Source organism: Talpa europaea, assembly GCF_964194135.1.
Source record: "Talpa europaea genome assembly, chromosome: 7".
In the NCBI taxonomy this organism is placed as follows: domain Eukaryota; kingdom Metazoa; phylum Chordata; class Mammalia; order Eulipotyphla; family Talpidae; genus Talpa; species Talpa europaea.
This window is the reverse complement of record NC_140074.1, coordinates 58,127,875-58,147,264: the sequence shown is the minus strand read 5'-3', so window position 1 is coordinate 58,147,264 and position 19,390 is coordinate 58,127,875. Positions and strand designations below refer to the sequence as shown.

Below are 19,390 nucleotides of genomic sequence, written 5' to 3'. Positions count from 1 at the left end.
TAGGCCAGATGCGCAGGAGGGTGAGAGGATTCACCAGAGACAGAGTGGTGAATAGAATAGGCAGACTGACGAAATACGGCCGAGGGGAGCAGCGGGCACGACAGGAGAGGTCTGCTTTGCCATGTAGGATTCTCACCGGCCCACCGGAATCGAACCGGTGTTGCGGAGGCTGCCGACAGCTTCACAGCACGGCGCTCAACCGCCTGCACCACCAGGGGAGGCCCTGTCATGCAATTTTTAAGTCACACACATTAGGTTAGTAGAAAAGGGAAAAATGATAACAAATAATATTAATAATAAGAGTTAGCTAAAACAGCATACAAAGAAGATGTTAGGTCACTAATAACTGAAAGCTAAACCAGGGTGAGTAAATCAGGTCAAAGGGACAATTGTATGGTGAAAGGTAAAACTTTAAGTGGTGAACTTAAAAGCATATACAGATGTTAAGTTACAAAGATGCACACCTGAAACATAATATTACAGTGACATTTTACTTCAGTAAGAAAATATTTTTTAAAATGAAAGATAAAAGTAGGACTTAGCTTAATACCAAGAGTTGAGTATAGAAACACTTCCCACATTTAGTCACTGAGAGCTGTTTTCACTCTATTAATTCCATTTCTCTCACTACCAAGGACAATATTACCTAACTAAGCCCAAATAGACTGATAAATTATACTTAATTCTAGTGCAGTATGACATCTTTATCACTGCACTTATAACTAACAAATTAATAACTTTATATATGCTTTGAAAAAGACAAGTGTAAAATGATACACCTATGAAGTTATACCTTTTTTACTTATAAAAATGTAGCCTCAGGGCCTCCCCTGGTGGTGCAGTGGTTGAGTGCTGGGCTGCAAAGCTGCCGGCAGCCTCTGCAGCGCCTGTTTGAACCCTCGCCGCCGCCAAGGGTCCCACATGGCGCAACAGACCTCTCCTGCCTCGCCCACTGCTCCCCTCAGCAGCGCATTTCGTCAGTCTGCCTGTTCTGTTCCCCACTCTGGCTCTGGTGAATTCTCTCACCCTCCCGCGCTTCTGACTGTACCCAGTGCTTGTATAAGTAAATAAATCTATAAAAAAATGTAGCCTCAGCTATGAAAATATGTAATACATAATAATTATACTTGGAAAATAAACGAAACAAACTAGGGCACAAAAAAAAGCTGCAAGATTCTTATTTCCCCAAAAAATAGTTTTCAAAAAGAAAATCCTAAGAAAATGTATATATTGTTCCCCGTTGCCAGTAGATGGTGCTAATCTCCAGATGTGAGCACTATGAGTAACTACACTAAAGATGACCTTTCCAATAAGTGCATTCACTGAATTCCTTAGTTTAGCTTGCTAGTTTCAATTACATTCCAAACATCATTTTAGCTCTCAAAAATCAAATAAGACAAAGATTACAAAGTTGTTCTCCAGCATTAAAAATTAAAAAAAAAAAACTAGTAAAATAAATTTTGTCTTTGACAAGGACCTTTTTTTTTTTTTTAATATTTAAAGGTCTGTGAGGACAAAGACAATGTTTGTATTTTCAGAGTCCAAAACTATACATTTATTAATGTGGACTAAAGGACCAGCTTGCCCAGGTTTGAATCCTGGCCCCAGCTACTCGATATTTGTCATGCACTGGTCAAGTTACTTAACCCTTCTTGTCTTACTTACATCATATGTTAAAAGAAAATAAAATAGCACCTATCTCACAAGATTCTTGTGAAATTGAAGTGAAATAATAAACACACATTAAATACACATTCAATCAGTGGCTGCTATTATTGTTATTCTATAATAACCCCAAAACAACTAAACCAGTAAGTGTTCATCAGCAGAAATAAATACAGATATTAATACAATGGATTACAACCATTGAGAAAGTACTATAGCTGCATGCAAAACACCAATAATATTGAATAATAATGTATAACATCAAATGGAAAAAAAGTCTCAAAAACCAATAAATATTATGATGCCCCATTTTAAAATAGGACAAGAAACAAAAATAAAACTAAAACAAAACTAAACAAAACTAAAAATTTCTCTATATATTCATATGTATGGTAAAGATTTTCCTAAAGGCTAAGATAAACACAAAAATAGCAGTAATCAGTAGGAAAAATGCAGACAGTTGTGAGAAGGAAAGAGTAGTATATATAAGTTATTGGCAAAGTATGGCTCTTAGGTTGGGGGCAATGCAGTAAAAATGTTAATCAGTTTAACCAATTTGGGAAATGTTTGGCATTATCTAGTAGAGTTTAAAAATCACTTTCCCTAGAACTCAATAAATCTACTCAAACATTTCTCAAGAAAAAACCTCAGTAACTATATATGAAAATGTTCTTAGCAATACTGTAAGGGAAACAGGAAAAAATAGAAATAACTCTGTAAACAGAGGAATGGATGAAAAAATTATGACATTAATTCTGGAATGCTATTCAACACTGAAAATTAATGAATTACAACCATACACATAAGACTGAATGCCAAGGAAAGAGGCTAAACAAAAACAGCAAGACTCTGAAAAATATACATTCATAAAACTTTCAAAAACAACATTGTTTAGGGAAATAAATATATGCTAAAACTAAATATAAAAGGCAATAAACACAAAATTAAGGGCCGTGAAAATCTCTGGTTATAGAAGAAAGGAAATGGGCTCGGGTAGAGTTTGGTAGCATACCAGAAAGATCAAAATTAGTAACAAGGTTTCTGAGAAGATGGTGGGTGCAGTTGCTGCAGAGATTCTAAAGGTCTGAAGCAGTGGGAGCAATTTATTTCATATTAACTTTCAAAACTTTTCCATCTATACATTCTTCTAAAACAAGTCCCACAACAAGAAAAAACTGCTGGTATAGAACCAAAACTGAGCAAGACAGAGCAACAAAAGAAAAGGAAGGTCCCGACCAAATTGGAAAAGGGAGGAAAACAAGGAAACCTCAGAGAGCAGGTCATCATCTTTTGAACACTACATAAGAACAGCAGAAGAGCTCTATGAAGTCAGAAAATCTTCCTTGAGTTTCTGCTTATACTCAAAGTCCATGAAACCTGATTCTACAGAAAAATGACCAGCAAAAAGTATCATTATCTAATTCCATACGAATTTATTATAAGAAAAAAATGCAAAATAAATCTCTACAAGGAAAGCACTTAGGAAAATATGTCCACATAACAGATTGAAACTGAAGCCTACTATTTCAAGACATGCTAAAGATATTAAGAAATGATAGAACAGAACAACATACATCAGAATTAAACCAACTGAAAACAGAAGATAAATTATCAGCAAGAAAAAAATATCATTTCAGCAATGAAGACTAAACTAAAAGGAAAACAGAAATAACAGTGCTTTCAAAAAATAAAATAGAACATGAAAGGGGAAAACATTTCAAATTTAAAAAGAAATAGATTTAAAAAAAAAAAAGATCGCTGAAGAAAGGCAAAGATCCACTAACAGGAGGTCCTGAAGAAAACCAAAGCAAGGGAAGAGTACAAATACTAAAATAACTTTATCAATTATGAAATAAATGTGTAGCTACCAAAAAGAATATGCCATCTGCCCAAGAATAGATGCAAATTTACCAACATAGAGACATTTTATTTAAATTATTAGACTTTAATGGAAAAAAACTTGGGGGAATCTAGGAAAAAAGAACATGTGACTTAAAAGGGAAAGAAGATTAAATGATCATAAATTTTTTCACACCAATGTTTTATGACACAAGAAAATGGAGTAGCACATTTAAAATGCTCAATGACAGTTCAGTCCAATGACTTTATGTCCAGTAAAAATTACTTTCAAGTACAAAGGACACAAACTTATCAACATGTGAGAATTAAGGAAATACTGTTCTTGATGAATCTATGAGAAAAAGCTTTAAACAAAATAACTAGAGAGGCACATTCAAAAGAACTGTTGATAAGCACTAAATATAGTTAGCTATAAAACTAGGACTGAAAAAGGACTAAGGAGGGAATAGTACAGTATGTAATAGCTTTCACCATGACTGAGTAGAATACTAAGTATATTTTTAAAATGGAAAGAAAATGAAAAGTATATATGCAAAAAAATTGTTTTCAATAATCATGTTAGTAAGTGCTTAGCACTGTTACTCCATAATTATTGTATACTGTATGCGTAATACAGAACAAAATAAATGAGTAATATTGTCTAGTGTTAAGAATCCAAATTCTTAAAGCAGAAGGACATAACAGATGTAACAGAAATGTTAAAAGCTCTATAATCTTGATTTTGTATTAGAAATATCAATACGAACGCATGAGTTATTTTATTCTGATTTTTCCTACTGAAAATGCCTCTGTCCAAAGAAATGCCTAGAAACAAAAATCAATCCAGTAATAATGAACATCTCTAGTGCTCAGATTGTGGTCTTGAAATACTATTTCCCACTAAAAGAAATCAGAGCTTCTTAGAGAAGAGTGATTTCAGAAAAGTATAATATGAGTAGCAAGGAAAAGTAACAAGGAAGCTCGCTCATCAAAGTCTCAGGATCATTCTGAAGATGTTGCTACCAGCCAAAGAAGGAACAATCTGAGCTTCAATAATACTATTCAGCAATCAAAAAAGATAAACTCATGCCATTCGCAGCAACATGTACAGAGCTAGAAGGGATCATGCTCAGTGAAATAAGCCAGAAGGAAACAGAAAAATATTGAATGGCATCACTTATAGGAGGAAAATAGGGGAAACAAATAAGGGATCAGGAAAAAAATAACAATAATAAAACAACAAAACTAGCAGGCAACCATAAATAAGATACATTCTGCGAAGGAGGGGGAGGAAAAGGGATTCAAAATGAGAGAGAAGACAAGGGATGCTGCTTATGGTTCGTGGGTGAACTGGTGGTGGGAATTTTACGGGAAATACACATGATGTAAAAGATATAAATTAAAAAAAAATTAAAGGCAATTAAATGAAATATACTAAAATCCATGAGTTAATTATTTTTTTTAAAAAAAACCTGGTCACCTCTGAGTATAACAAAGAATGAATTCATGGTAAGCAGAGGGAAAGAATCCTGCCTTTCCTATAGACTGTGTAACTGGATAATCAAATAATGAATTAGAGGAAAATATCTCTTTATAATACTAGTCCAACTAATATAAAATAAAAGACTATTACCATTGTACAATTCTTAATTAGTTAATACAGTCAATAAAAGTTATGATCATGCTAAATCTGAGTATATTTTGATTCAATATGCCAATTTCAGAGATAAATAATGATCTATACCATAAGTATGTGATCAACAAATTCCAGACTATGGAAAGGTCAAATGGCTCTGGTCTTTTGAGATAAATTGGAAGGGAAAATAAAGGAAGGGAGGGAAGGTGAATCTATAAAATTTTTAAAAGAGACTTAAGAGACATAAAATTTTATAATGGGTTACAACTAAAATATAGTAACTAAGGATGAATATTTGAATAACAAAATTATAAAAATAAGCAAGAAAGTTGATTACCATAAAAGTCAGGATCATGGTGTTACTGTAATGATTATTTAATATAGGAAGGTGATTGTGTATGGTATGGGACTCACAGTAGGAATTTCTTAATTAGATGGCAAAGCTGTATTTTTTTTTAATTATTTTTTTATTGATGGAACATTGGTTTACAACACTATTTATGATTTAGCAGTATAGTCACTCCCTGATGTTCCTGATGATGCAACTGATTTTTGTTGCTTTGTTTGGCGAATATATATTGATGAGTGTTCATTTTCCTGATAGAGTGTTCCCTTAATCATTATATAGTGTCCAACCCCATTTCTTGTTAGCGTTATAGCTGGAAATCTGTTTTATCTGACATAAGTGTGGCTGTCTCTGCCTTTCTTGGGTCCCCTTTACTTGGATTGTTTTTCAATCCTTTACTTTGAGCCTATGTTTATCTTTGGAGCTCAGGTATAGTTCCTAAAGATGACAGATAGTTGGATTTTGTTTTCCAATCCAACAAATCATTCTGTACCTTTGATTGGTGAGTTTAGTCCATTTACATTTAAAGTAATTATTTCTATGAGTATCTGCTACTGCCATTTTATCCTTAGTTTTCTGGTTCTACCTATTTTTTTGTTCCATTTTCAACTTAAATATAAGAACTCCTTTTAACAATTCTTGGAGAGACAGTCTAGTGCTTCTAAACTCTTTCAGCTTGTGTTTGAGAAGGCCTTTACTTCCTCCTCAAATGTGAAGGAGAGTCTTGCAGAATAGCGTTCTTGGCTAGCAATTTTTATCTTTGAGTATTTTGGCTATATCATTCCATCTCTCCTTGCCTGTAATGTCTCCTTGAAGAAGTCAGATGTAGTGAGATGGGGCTATCTTTATAGGCTCTTTGATTCTTCTCCCTAGCCAGTTTCAATATTCTTTGTCTTGAACTCGTAGACGTTTTACCCCCATGTGTCCTGGTGTAGGTCTCATTACACTTAGGTAACCAGTGTTCTTAACTTCACGGATTTGTATATTTAGTTCCTTCTCCAGGTATGGAAGTTTTCCTCTATTATTTCTTTGAATAAGTTCTCTGTTCCCATCTCTCTTTCCCTCCTGGAATATCCATTATTCTTAAATTGAGAGACAATGCCTATTAACCATCAAGGCTCTAAATTCAAATTTCTAATTTTGATTCTAAATTAATCATTTACCAAATTTGAAAATTTTAGCACGTTTTCTCAATGCCTTAGTTTTTTCATAGCTACCACATGGTTCTTTTGTGATTAAATATAAAAATGAATATAAAGATTTTAGATGACATATGGTTACAACTCAAATACCACTCTCACTATTTATCCCATTGCCACTGTTATTAATATGACAGATTATAATAAAAATGGACTTTATATATTTAATTGATAAGGTTTTTAATCAAAGGTATAGCTTTGTTTTAGATATAGCATTCTGATTTGTATTATTTTAACTTGATGTATCAACCCCTTTAGAGAAAATTGAATTTTGACTTACAAGAATCCAAAACAACTTCTAACATTTTTTTCTTTATTTCAAAACTAAATTCAATACAAAATTAACGTTAAATCTCACAGGCACTAAAAAATTCAACAAAGACTATGACAAGGAAGATTACTACATATGAAAAATAATCTGGACATATTTGTGTAGTTGATCACATTTTTTATTTTATCCTGTTGTATATTTGGGGGAGGGGATATTAGGTACACAAATATTTGATGCCCTTTCATATGTGAAATGTTTCTACCAAGGATACATAAGACAACAGTAACAATCTTTGCCTATGAGGAGGGAAGGGAAAAGAGTAAGAAAGAGACATACTTTGCACTTAAAACCTTTGGATTACCTGGGTTCCTTTCCTTGAATGTAAATGAATATAAAATATTTTTAATGAAAAATTCCATTTACTAGTAACTTACAAAACAATTTTTTAAATGTTACATAATTCAACATAACAGCAGCTTACCAGATTGAAGAGGCTAATAATATATTAGTGTTGTTTGCAAGAAACCTCAATGGAGGCTCTGCAAGCAGTATACAGGATAATATTCCTCCACCAAAGCAGTGGAGCATAGCAGTAAACCAGCTTGATAGAGGATTCTTCCATGCCACAGCTGTTGCTCCTAAAATGGTAAAGCAAAAATGTGGTCTGAGTGAGTCGTATATTAACAAGTCCCAAGATAGCAGTGATAATAAAGAAAAATACCTCTTAATTACATAATAATCAAGAACTTAATGTTACTCATAGATGTGGCAGTCATGATTATCATAAACCATATCTTTTGGTCTTTAAGGCAACACTGAGTTAATTTTAAGACATGAGTAATGTGGGTACCTTTAAAATACTTTGTCACATTTCTCCAAACATTATAAATAGATCTACCATCTGATCCAGCAATCCCTCCCTTAGGTACCTACTTACCCAAAGAATAGAAAACACTAAATTGAAAGGATAGAAGCACTCCTATGTTCGCTACAGCACTATTTACAACAGCCACGCTATGGAAGCAACCAAACCTAAGTGCACAAAGACAGATCAGTGGATTAGGAAGATGTAATTACTGATATATATATACACACACAATGGACTACTACTCAGCTATAGAAAATGGTGAAATCGTGCCATATGCAACAGTATGGCTGGAACTTAACGAGATAATGCTAGTGAACTCGGAAGAAGAAAGACAAACATCTCATGATTTCACTCATGTGTGGAACATAACAAAATAAAGCAAAGGAACCAAAACAAACCTTTGAAATCTGCCTGAAGAATTAAGGTTACAAGAAGATAAGGGGGTGGGAGCAAAGGGGATAAGGGGCACAATGGACTACAGTGGAGGATTATTGGGGTTTTGATGGTAGCAGGCATGGTGTGATAAGATACATTTGCTACAATGTGAATCTATAACCCTAAAACATAGATAGTGTTGTAAACCAACACTACCTCGATAAACATTATAATAAAAAGGGGGGCCTCCCTGGTGGCGCAGGTAGTTAAGTGCCACACTGTGGGGCTATCTGCAGCCTCTGCAGCACTGGTTAGATCCCGACTGGCCGGGGAGAACCCCACCTGGCACGTGGACCTCTCCCACTGCTCCCCTCAGCAGTGTTTCTTCAGTCTGCCTGTTCTGTTCCCCACTCTGTCTCTGGTGAATCATCTCACCCTCCCGCGCCTCTGACTGTACCCTGGTTCTTGTATAAATAAATAAATAAATATTTTTAAAAAACACACAAAACTCTATTCAGGCCCTATTGCTAGTTTCCTGGCAGAAGCTTATTATTAACTATCTCCCCATCTACTGTCTTCTTTCATTCCCAACCCTACTGTAAGTACTCCCAGTCAATATGTCAAAGTGATATATTAAAAAATTATACCCTTAAGTACTTTAGAAGATAAAAAAGTGAAAAAATAAACTAAGCTTTCAACAAGACAGGTTAAAAACAGAATGACAAAATAAGCCAAGAGGTGAAAGGATGATGAGGGAAAGATATATATCATTTCAAAATGTCTCCTAACAAGTTACTTATTAATTGTAGCAGAAAATTATTTTTACAGAGTGGAGAAACTTTGCAAACATCACTGTAAACAAATATTGGGGGGACTTGCTATGATGCACTAAAAACACAACATCATGTCTGTAATATTTCTTACCAAAAATTTATCAACTGAATTAATCAAATCAGACACACCCAAACTGAGTGTTACTCTGGAAAAAATAAAACAACAGCTACAAAAACTCTGAGCTATATTTTAACAACATCAAGATCAAGAAACACAAAAAGTACTAATGAAATACTGCAAACTAAATGACACTAAAGAGACAAAAATTAAATGAAATGCAAATGCTAGAACATTTAACGGCATGGGAAAGAATATTTATAAAGGACCTTTTTAGATAACTGACGAAATCTAAATATGAATTGTGGCCTAGATACCATTAAACTTTCTGATTTTGACAACCGTACTATGGTTCTTAAAATAAACACTCAAGAATCTGACATAATTAGACAAAATGCCTCCAACTTATATTCAAGTGGTTCTGGAAAAATGATATCCATAAATAAAAATATCCAGAAAGAAAATACTCATATACAAATTACCACTTATAAGATGAATAAATTCTGGGTATTTAATGTAGAACAGTGACTATAGTATTACATACTTGAAATTTGCTAAGTGTTGTCATATCAATCAACCAAAAAAAGATTACTATATGAGGGGCCTCCCTGGTGGCACAAAGAGTTAAGACACAGCACTTCGAAGCTACCCGAAGCCACTGCAGCACCAGTTCGATCCCAACCAGGGAGGCGACCTGCGTGGTGCAGCAGACCTCTCCTATCTCACCCTCTGCTCTCTTCAGCAGTGTTTCAGTCAATCTGCCTGTTCTGTTCCCCACTCTGTCTCCGGTGAATCCTCTCATCCCCGGCACCTCTGTCCTGTACCCTAGTTCTTGTATGTATAAATAAATAATTCTTTAAAAAAAAAAAAAAGGTTACTATGTGAAGTGATGTATGTGCTAACTAATTTCACTGTGGTCATCATTCCATTATACACAAACACATTATCCCTGTATATTTTAAATATATAGAAATGTGTGAATTAGATCTCAATAAAAAAACAATACCCAATGGTCTCACTCATAGCAGGAATTTAGAAAACCTAAATAAGGGACCAGGAAAAAGACTAATACAAAGTAAAAATTAAAATCAACAAGCAACTATAAACCAGAGACACACTACGGGGTGGGGGGAGGGAGGAAGGACTAGGGTCAAAATAAGGGGTGGTGCAATTGTGAGGAATATAACCAAAATGAAAATGCATACATTGTGCAAAAATGAAAAATGATGTAAGAATTACATAAAATAAAATATTAAAAAATTGGAAAATAAAATAAACACAGCAAAATGTAAGTAGCTGGTGAATTTGGATAAAGTATGTAGGAGTTTCTTGACTTATTCTGTCCATTTTTCTTTATGTTTGAGATTATCAGAGGAAAAAGTACAAAAATAATAACAGAAACTAGCAGAATTTATAAAAGTAGGAACTAAATAGTAACTAAAATAGGGAGATAGAAAAGGGTCATCAATAGACAACCTAAAGCTGTTCACAGCAAAAGTCAGTAAAACACCACTGTCGGGCCTCCCCTGGTGGCAGCAGTCAAGCGCTGGGCTGCGAGGCTGCCTGCAGCCTCTGCAGCCGGTTCGTTCCCAGGCCCCCACTAGCGAGAGTCCCACAAAAAAAAAAAAAAAAAAAAGCACCACTGTCAACAAGTCTGAGAAAGGATTGTGAGAGGGAATGAAAATAATATGTAAGTTCAGGCAGGAAAAGGAAATAATTTTAGTTAGAGAGGGTTTTAATTGTATGGGGAAAACATTAACAAATGTGCATATGTAACTGAAAAGGACACTTTTCTAAGAAACTATAAATTAGCAAAATTCCTTTAAGAACAAGTAGAAACCTGAACATACAATATCCACGGGGGTGGCACAGGATACAACACAAAGATCTATACAAAGAAAAGGTACTAGACACAGATAAATTAATGGAAAACATTTATCAAATACTTGTGGATTACTCTAATATATGTACTAGCTATCACTATTGCAGGAGTCTTCCCCTTACCGAGTTTCGCTTTCCACAGATTGATACCCATATTAACCATGGTCCAAAAATACGATGTCCAGTACAGTTTTGAGAGAAACTACATTCACTTAACCTTTATTAGTTTATTATAATAATCATTGTATTTTATCACTAATTTTCGTTACCCTCTTCCTGTGCCTAATTCACAAGTTAAACTTTATCACAGTCGTGTATATATAGGAAAAAACAGTATACACTATAAGGGTTTAGTAGTACCAAGGTTTCAGGCATCCACTGGGGGTCTTGGAACGTATCTCCAGTGGATAAGTGGAAACTACTGTATTCGAGAAGTAAAAGGAAAATTACCCTTTCCTTTCTACTTTTGCCATTCAATCACACTCTACCTGTAGGGTGAAACTTCTAGAGAGCTCTGAGAGCTGTAACAGACCCATCAGAGCAGTAACTATGAAAATACATTCCAAGGTTACTGATTACTTCTGATAAATTAAATTTACTAAATGCTTTTAGACAAGTTTTTCACCCATGTGATATTCATTTCCAAATAAAGTTCAGTGAACTTTCTTTTCCCTCAAGTTTCACATTATTTTATTCTATCCTCTTAAGACATATCACATTCTAGATTTTGTCCACTAACATCAGCTCCATTATAGGATGGTAACCCCTTGAGACACTAAGAGATTTTGGTTATAAAGCAGGGGTTCTATAAACATATTTGGTGTGACAAAAAATACATGTGAAGTGTTTCATGAGTTTAAGTTTCGCATGCGTTTATTAGCACTAATTTCCCTTAGTATTGTCACAAGTCAGAGTGGCAACTGTGATTGCATACGAGTTTTGTAATCACTTGCAAGGGCCTCTAATCTCTGCCTTAAACCTTGAAAAATGGAAATAAAAAATAACTTCTATGGACTGAAATGAGAATATGCATAAAAGCATAATTACTACTACGTAGTAGGTGGCAAACCATCCATTTATTTGAAGAATGGAATAACAGCAGAAAAAAAGAGGTGGGCTGTTTCTGATTTAATTCTCTAAATGCAGTTTTGTTTTTGTCTTATTCTTTTTTTTTGCGAAGAAATAGTGGAGGCTAGAGGTACATGGGGTAAGAGGATTCACCACAGAGAGAGTTGGGGAGCAGAACAGGCGGACTTATTGAAATACACTGCTAAGGGGCACAACCAGCTAGACAGGAGAGATCTGCTGTGCCATTTCATTAGCAGGAAAGAACTCAGGTCAAAGGGGTGATAGCACTGAGATTTAACTCCTAGGCCACCAGGAAGGCCCCTGGACGTAGTTTTAGTGTACTAAAGATATGAATTCTAGAGAATCTGTCCCTGGAGCACAGAGAAAAGTTGCCAATTAAGTAAAAAAATAAAGTATTAGCAAATCGAAATCCCTAAGGAATTAAAATAATATTTCAATCAAGGAAATTTTATTCCAAGGATGTAAGGATGATTTACGATTTTTTAAAATGTATTAAATCACATTTTAATATAGGAAAAACAATATGACCAACTCATTTGACTTACAGAACTGGAAGTATAAATATAAATGGCCAACACACTTAAGAAGCACAAACTCTTTAGTAACCATGACAGATGCAAATAAAAACTGTTTTCTGATTATTAGAATGACAAGATATTTAAGTGATTACAGCCAATTCTGTGGAAGGGCAGAGAAAGTCTAACACACTTCTGGTAAAAGCGTAAACAGGTATACCCTTTTCTCTGGATTCTATCGTTTTTATTTATTTTACAAGTTACTGGTACTGAAATATAAAATATTTTTTACACCACATGTAACGCAGTAAAAGAAAAAATTAGCAATCAACTGAGTGGTTGTCAATTTTTTTAGTTTCAGGACCCCAGTGTACACCTAAGAATTAGTGAACAGATGAAAGGTTGGGGCGGGGGGAAGGCTTCCAAAAAGAGGGGAAAGAGAGAAACAGGGCTGGGGGGTGAAACTGTTCTGTATGATTACAGTAGTAGTTACATGACTATATGCTTTAAAAATTTTCTCAAAGACCCCAAAGAACTTTTATGGAATCACATGTATCAATATTTAGTATGTGAGAAATTTTTATTTGAAAATAAATGCAATAAATTTTAACATAAATTATGTATCCCTTATAAAAAAATACTTTCAAAAGCAAAAGACAGTGACACTTTATATTTTCACAAATATCTTTAATGTCTAGCTTCAAATAAGAAACAGTCAACTCTCCTATCTGCTTCTGCATTCAACATTACAGGTCATGTAACCTCTTGAAAATTCCACTGTACAGTTATGAGAAAAGGTGTGGAAAAGGCAAATAACATCAGCATATTATTATGAGAATAATTTTGAGCTGGAAGTGTCAGGAACCCTAGGGGTTCCTGGACCACACTTTGAGAACCTCTGATTTAGCCTCTAGCAGAAAGTATCAGATACTAAATATAGCATAATAATAAAATGTAGTTCTTTTCAAATCAAGGAAGCAGTATCTGAAGCAGATTATCTGTCCTAATTTGATACAGTAACATTCCCCTTTGCAGGTCAAAATTTCTACCAAAGACTTAGATGGAGCAACAAGCTTCAGTGTAAATAAAAAATATTTCTGAGGGCCAAAGGTTTAAAAATGCAGTAGTCCAGGGCCTCCCTGGTGGCGGAAACGAGTTAAGACGCAACCTATGAAGCTGTCCGCAGCGTCTGCAGCACGAGTTCGATCCCCGGCCAGGAAGCAACCCACTTGGCGCAGCAGACCTCGCCTGACTCTCCCGCTGCTCCCCTCAGCAGTGTATTTCAGTCAGTCTGCCTGTTCTGTTCCCCACTCTGTCTCTGGTGAATCGTCTCACCCCCCCACCCCCTCCCCACACACACACTTCTGGCCTGTACCCAGTTCTCATATGCATAAATAAATAAATACATCTCTTTTTTTTTTAATGCAGCAGTCCGTAAGAGAGGTACAGCATTGTTCTCAAGTCTCACTCACCACTCTGTAGGACAAGGCAGTTTAAAGGCAACTTGGCCGTGGAGCAAGTAAACAACGAAAACGCCTCACCTCAAAGAAAGAGCAGGTGGATGAAACCAAAAGGCAGGCAGAAAAATCTCAAAAGTAAAGCACGCTAATGTGAAAGACAGGAAACCACAAACACCGCTCCTTGAGGGTGTTCTTAAACGATCTCAAGCTGCTGTATTAGGACACTCGCCCCATTCTACAGAGTGAAACTGTCAAGTGACTGCCCAGGGCCTGCCACTCAGACGCCAGGGAACGGGAGTCTTCAGGATTCAATCTAACAGCTGAGCAAGGTGGCAGAACCCCCAGTTCAGGGGGTCACGGGTGATCGAACCTGAGGCTTTTGAAGCGTTTACGCAGCTCCCACACGTGGAGGGCAGTCCTCAGCCTTTCCTTACTCCAGGCGACTAAGTCAGACCAAGGTCTCCCGGAGCTGCGCCCCGGGTGCCTGTGAAGTCCCTTCCGAGAAGTGGAGGCACCGCCGGCAGGTCCCGGACGGCGCCCGGACCTGGAAAAGCGGCCGCGCCCCCTTCGAAGAGTACCGGGGCCACCCCGTTCCTGGCCTCAGTCTCCCCGTTTGTACTCTAGGGTCGGACGAGCCGGCTGCTGGAGCCCCTCCAGCGCGACCACAGTCTCGGAGCCGGCGGCAGCCCGGCCGCCCGCCCGGCTCAGGCCACGCTCGAGGGACTCTGGGGGTGCGGGCCCGCGGCGCCCCGCACTCACCCGGCTGGTGCTTCAGCGCCATCACGGACACCAGGTAGTGGGCGATGTCAAAAAAGGGGAACATAGACGTGCGAGAAAAGGCAAGGGTCAGCTCATCCCACGGAGAACTCATGACGACAACCGGCCGCGGCGGCCCAGGCAGCGGCGGCGACGGGTTCCAGGCGCGCGCTGTGACGAGGGGGGAAGGGACGGCCGCGCCGCGCGCGCCCCGGAGAGCCCCGCGCGTGCGCCCTGGCACCTGGGGCCCGACGCGCCGAGGGGCGGGGCCGCGAGTCCCGGAGCTGCGGGCGCGCTGCGGGTCAGTGGGTGGGCGGGGTGGGCGGGTTCCGGGCCGTTCTCCAAATTAGGATCCAGTATCTTGATGCTGGGAGCGGTGCCAGCCGAGGGAAAACGCGCGGTTGAGTAAAATTGAAGGTGAAGAAGCAATACATTGTGTAGGACAAACTTTGCGTCACAGTGCATTTGTTATTTTTGCAACAACTACATAAAGAACTATTTTTAAATGTTCTGGGGTATAATTTTTTTAAGGTTTATTTATTTATTTATACAAGCACTGGGTACAGTCAGAAGCGTGAGAGGGTAAGAGATTTCACCAGAGTCAGAGCGGGGAGCAGAGCAGGCAGAAGGACCGAAGTACACTGCTGAGGGGAGCAGCGGGCGGCAGGAGGGGTCTGCGCGCCATGTGGGACCCTCCTCTGGTGGCTGGGCAGCAGGCGGGAATCGAACCAGCGCAGCAGAGGCTGCAGGCAGCTTCACAACCCAGCGCTCAACCGCTGCGCCACCTGGGAGGCCCTATAATTTCTTTTTTTTTTTTTTTCAGGATTTATTTATTTATTTATACGAGAACTGGGATACAAGCCAGAGTTGCGGGAGGGTGAGAGAATTCACCAGAGACAGAGCGGAACAGGCAGACGGACCAAAGACACTGCTGAAGGGAGCAGCGAGCAAGACCCGAGAGGTCTGCCGTGCCATGTGGGTATCTCACTGGCCGGCCGGGAATCAAGCCTGCACTGCAGAGGTTGCAGACAGCTTCACAGCGCAGGGCTCACGCGCTCTGCTACTAGGGAGGCTCTAGGTTATAATTTCCAGTATGCTGATTATTTGGCACTTGTAAAGCACAAGCAAAAGTTCTCTGGGTTTCTCATTAGGTCAGATTTTTAAAGGCTTAATTTACATGCATTGCTTTTACCCGTTTTAATACAGATTTCTACGATTTTAACTAAACAGAAACAGTTCAGAAGGGCAGATGATTGTAGTTGGATTTACTTCTGTAAATTGATGCAGTCACCTAATATTTCTCAAGCTACCACAATGTGCAAGTCATATATGATGAATTGGAGACAAAAAGAAAACGTCATAAATCCTTCCCTCGACAAATTTGTTTTTCCTAAGAGAATTTTTTAAAAATGTTATAAGCTCACAAGTAATTTGTATAAAAGTAGTAGTGAGAAGCACAGGTGCTGTTCTAGGGCAGTTCCAAAGCAGGGAAGAATTATTTTTTTTTTTTTAAAGATTTATTTATTTATACAAGCACTGGGTATAGTCAGAAGCGCAGGAGGGTGAGAGAATTCACCAGAGCCAGAGCAGGGAACAGAACAGACAGACCGATGAAATACACTGCTGAGGGGAGCAGCGGGTGGCAGGAGAGGTCTGCGCGCCACATGGGACCCTCCTTGTGCGGTGGCCGGGGAGCAGCCGGGATCGAACTGGCGCTGCAGAGGCTGCGGGCAGCTTCGCAACCCAGTGCTCAACCGCTGCGCCACCGGGAGGCCCCGCAGGGAAGAATTATTTCAGGGGAGTGGCAAGGTGAGTAGCCTTTCAAACTAGGTGAGCTTTAGAGGGAGGTGTTTGGGCTTGACTACAAAGTGGGAAATGAGGTTGGGAAAGAAGGCAGCCATTGAATGACCAACTGTAAACCAGGTGGTTTGTCTCCAGAGTCTAAGCACCTGATCACTATAACCTAGGGCATACCTGAGTCAGAATCTAATCTCTTGGGGCCTCCCCGGGTTGAGTGCCACACTGTGAAGCTGTCTGCAGCCTCTGCAGCACTGGTTGGATTCCAGGCTGGCCAGGGAGATTCTCACATGGCCAGGCAGACCTCTCCTGTCTAGCCTGCTGCTCCCCTCAGCAGTGCTTTCGGTCTGTCTGCCTATTCTGCTCCCAACTCTGTCTCTGGTGAATCCTTTCACCCTCCTATGCCTCTGGCCTGTAGCCCAACTATTGTATAAATAAAAAATAAATCTTTAAAAAAAAAGAATCTAATCTCTTAACCATTATGCTTAACGGGGTTCTTTTTTTGGAGAAGGTTGGGCGTACGGCAGTGGTGGAAGGTATAATCAAGCAATAAGGTCACTGCCTGGATACAGAACAAATCACTCTATATCCCCTTGGGTTCCTCTCCAACTGGACTAGTAATCAAACAACATGGAGGAAAGGAAAAACAATAATATACTATGGAGGATTTACATGATTGTCAACTCTAAAGAATAATGGAGCAGACCAGGAATATGTATCCTATGTTTTGGGTCCTGGGGCATGAAGAACAGAGAGGGGGAGACTTCCCAGGAAAGTTAAGGAGGAGGTGTAACCTCACCCTTACAGAGAACATGTTTACTGATAAACGGAGAACTGGCCAAGACCCCCAAACTACAGTCTTCTGGCTCATGAAAGGGAAAGCAATTATTGCTCCTTTGATTACGAAAAGGGCAGAAACTTAGGACAAGATGGTCTCTTCATCAATCCGGAAGGGTTGAAGGATTTCAACCAGAATAGAAGCTTCTCTTAACCTTGCACTCTCCTGGCCCCTACTCTTCACATAAAACAATCCGTTTTTGTTTTTGTTTTTGTTTTTGTTTTTAATGTAACAGTAACAGAGCTTCCAAGGCTCCCTTGGTCTTGATTGACCTCTGGTTCCCATATCAAGGTGACAAGAGGCCTCCGCTGGGTCTATACAAAAAGCCTGTCTGACCATTTTGGGGACACTGACCCACACTAGGAATAGATTGGTAAGAGCAGAGAGGGGCTTATTCACTGACCCAAGCAGAAACGAGTGGAGGCTGAGGACAATTGGAACAGGAACCTGGAGGGGGAGGGAAAACTTTAATAGAAACAGAACAGACTGAATGTCAACTCAATCTGTAACGTGAGAAAGGGAATATATTTGTCAAGGAAGAAAATGGGGAATAGGTGAGTGGGAGGTTTGTGATTGGAGACAAATAGGAAACAAAGAAGATCAGGTCCAGGTAGGAGGAACACAAGTTTACTTTGGCATGTTTGTTATTAGATGTGACAACAGATTATGCAGGCACCAGGAAATTGGAAAGACATAATAAGCTGCTAGATAGGTAAGAGCCACATAGGAGTGTGTGCTGCAAAGGGAGACTTAGGTTGATTTTTTTAATGTGAATATGTATCCATTCATTTGAATTCACTTAACAGGTGTTTTTTTTTGTTTTGTTTTTTGTTTTTGTTTTTGTTTTTTTTTTAAAGATTTATTTATTTATTTTTACAAGAACCGAGGTGCAGGCCAGATTTGCGGGAGGGTGAGAGGATTCACCAGAGACAGTGCGGGGATCAGAACAGGCAGACTGACGAAATACACTGCTGAGGGGAGCAGCGGGCATGACAGGAGAGGTCTGCCGTGCCGTGTGGGACCCTCGCCGGCAGGCCAGGATCAAACTGGCGCTGCAGAGGCTGCAGACAGCTTCACAGCACAGTGCTCAACCACCTGCACCACCAGGGGAGGCCCAACAGGTGTTTTTTTTGGATGTCTTCTATGTACTGGGTATTTTGCTGGATGTCAGAGGTTCCACACTAAATACTAAGTGTTCTAAAGGTGGGGAAATTGTAGTAAGTCTCTGTATTTCATTTCTTGTAAGATTAGACTTGCTAAAGAGCTTTACATCTGTGATTCCTAAGTAAGCACTTTCTGTTAGAGAAAGATTTTTGGACCTCTAGCCAAACCAAACCAAAAAAAGCCAACATCTATGATTATTTACATTTTCTGTTTCAGTTGCTTCTTATACTTTTTATATTCTGTTATCTTTGGAAATTTATAGTGTTATGAATTTAGAGGCAGAGCTTGAATATTATTTCACAAAATACTTTGAACACTCTTAAGTTCCACACAATATATGTTTTATCCTTGTACTTAAAAGTGCCAATTATGAAGTAATTTTTATGCCATCTCTAGTCAAGATATGTATGCCGGTATCATTCTGGGGTGTAATTAAATTAAAAAACTTCAATAGAGCAATACTGAAAAAGTATCAGTTTTTTTTTTTTAAGGTAAATCACACATTTTACTTATCCTAATTTCTTACCTTAATTTACATTCCACTGGAAATGAATTAGTCATCTCAGCCTCTCTAAGTAATCTAAAACATGATTCACTTCAAAACTGTAAGAATAAGCTGGGGTCCCATCTGCCTAGAGCCTACCAATGTTTAAAATAAAGTTATCTAAGTCTGGAAAACGAAATAGTAATCTCACAAAAAGACAAATTCTATCTAAATTTTAAATGTGCTTACTGTGTTTGCTTCTGGTCACTTCTTCAATTATTTAGTCTAAGGAAATGGGCCATAATAGAAGGAATTG

General features: G+C 38.4%; 1 protein-coding gene across 1 annotated transcript in view; it reads right to left on the bottom strand.

Annotated features, from left to right (window-relative positions):
- Positions 1 to 14,906, bottom strand: part of TMEM38B (transmembrane protein 38B) — a gene marked incomplete at both ends in the record, with an annotated part of 32,709 nt that extends 17,803 nt beyond the window's left edge. The window contains 2 exons of the mRNA XM_084239047.1: positions 7,438 to 7,594; positions 14,795 to 14,906. Coding sequence (XP_084095173.1) covers positions 7,438 to 7,594; positions 14,795 to 14,906 — 269 coding nt within the window. The remainder of the gene's footprint in view (positions 1 to 7,437; positions 7,595 to 14,794) is intronic.
- Between the last annotated feature and the right edge of the window lie 4,484 nt (positions 14,907 to 19,390).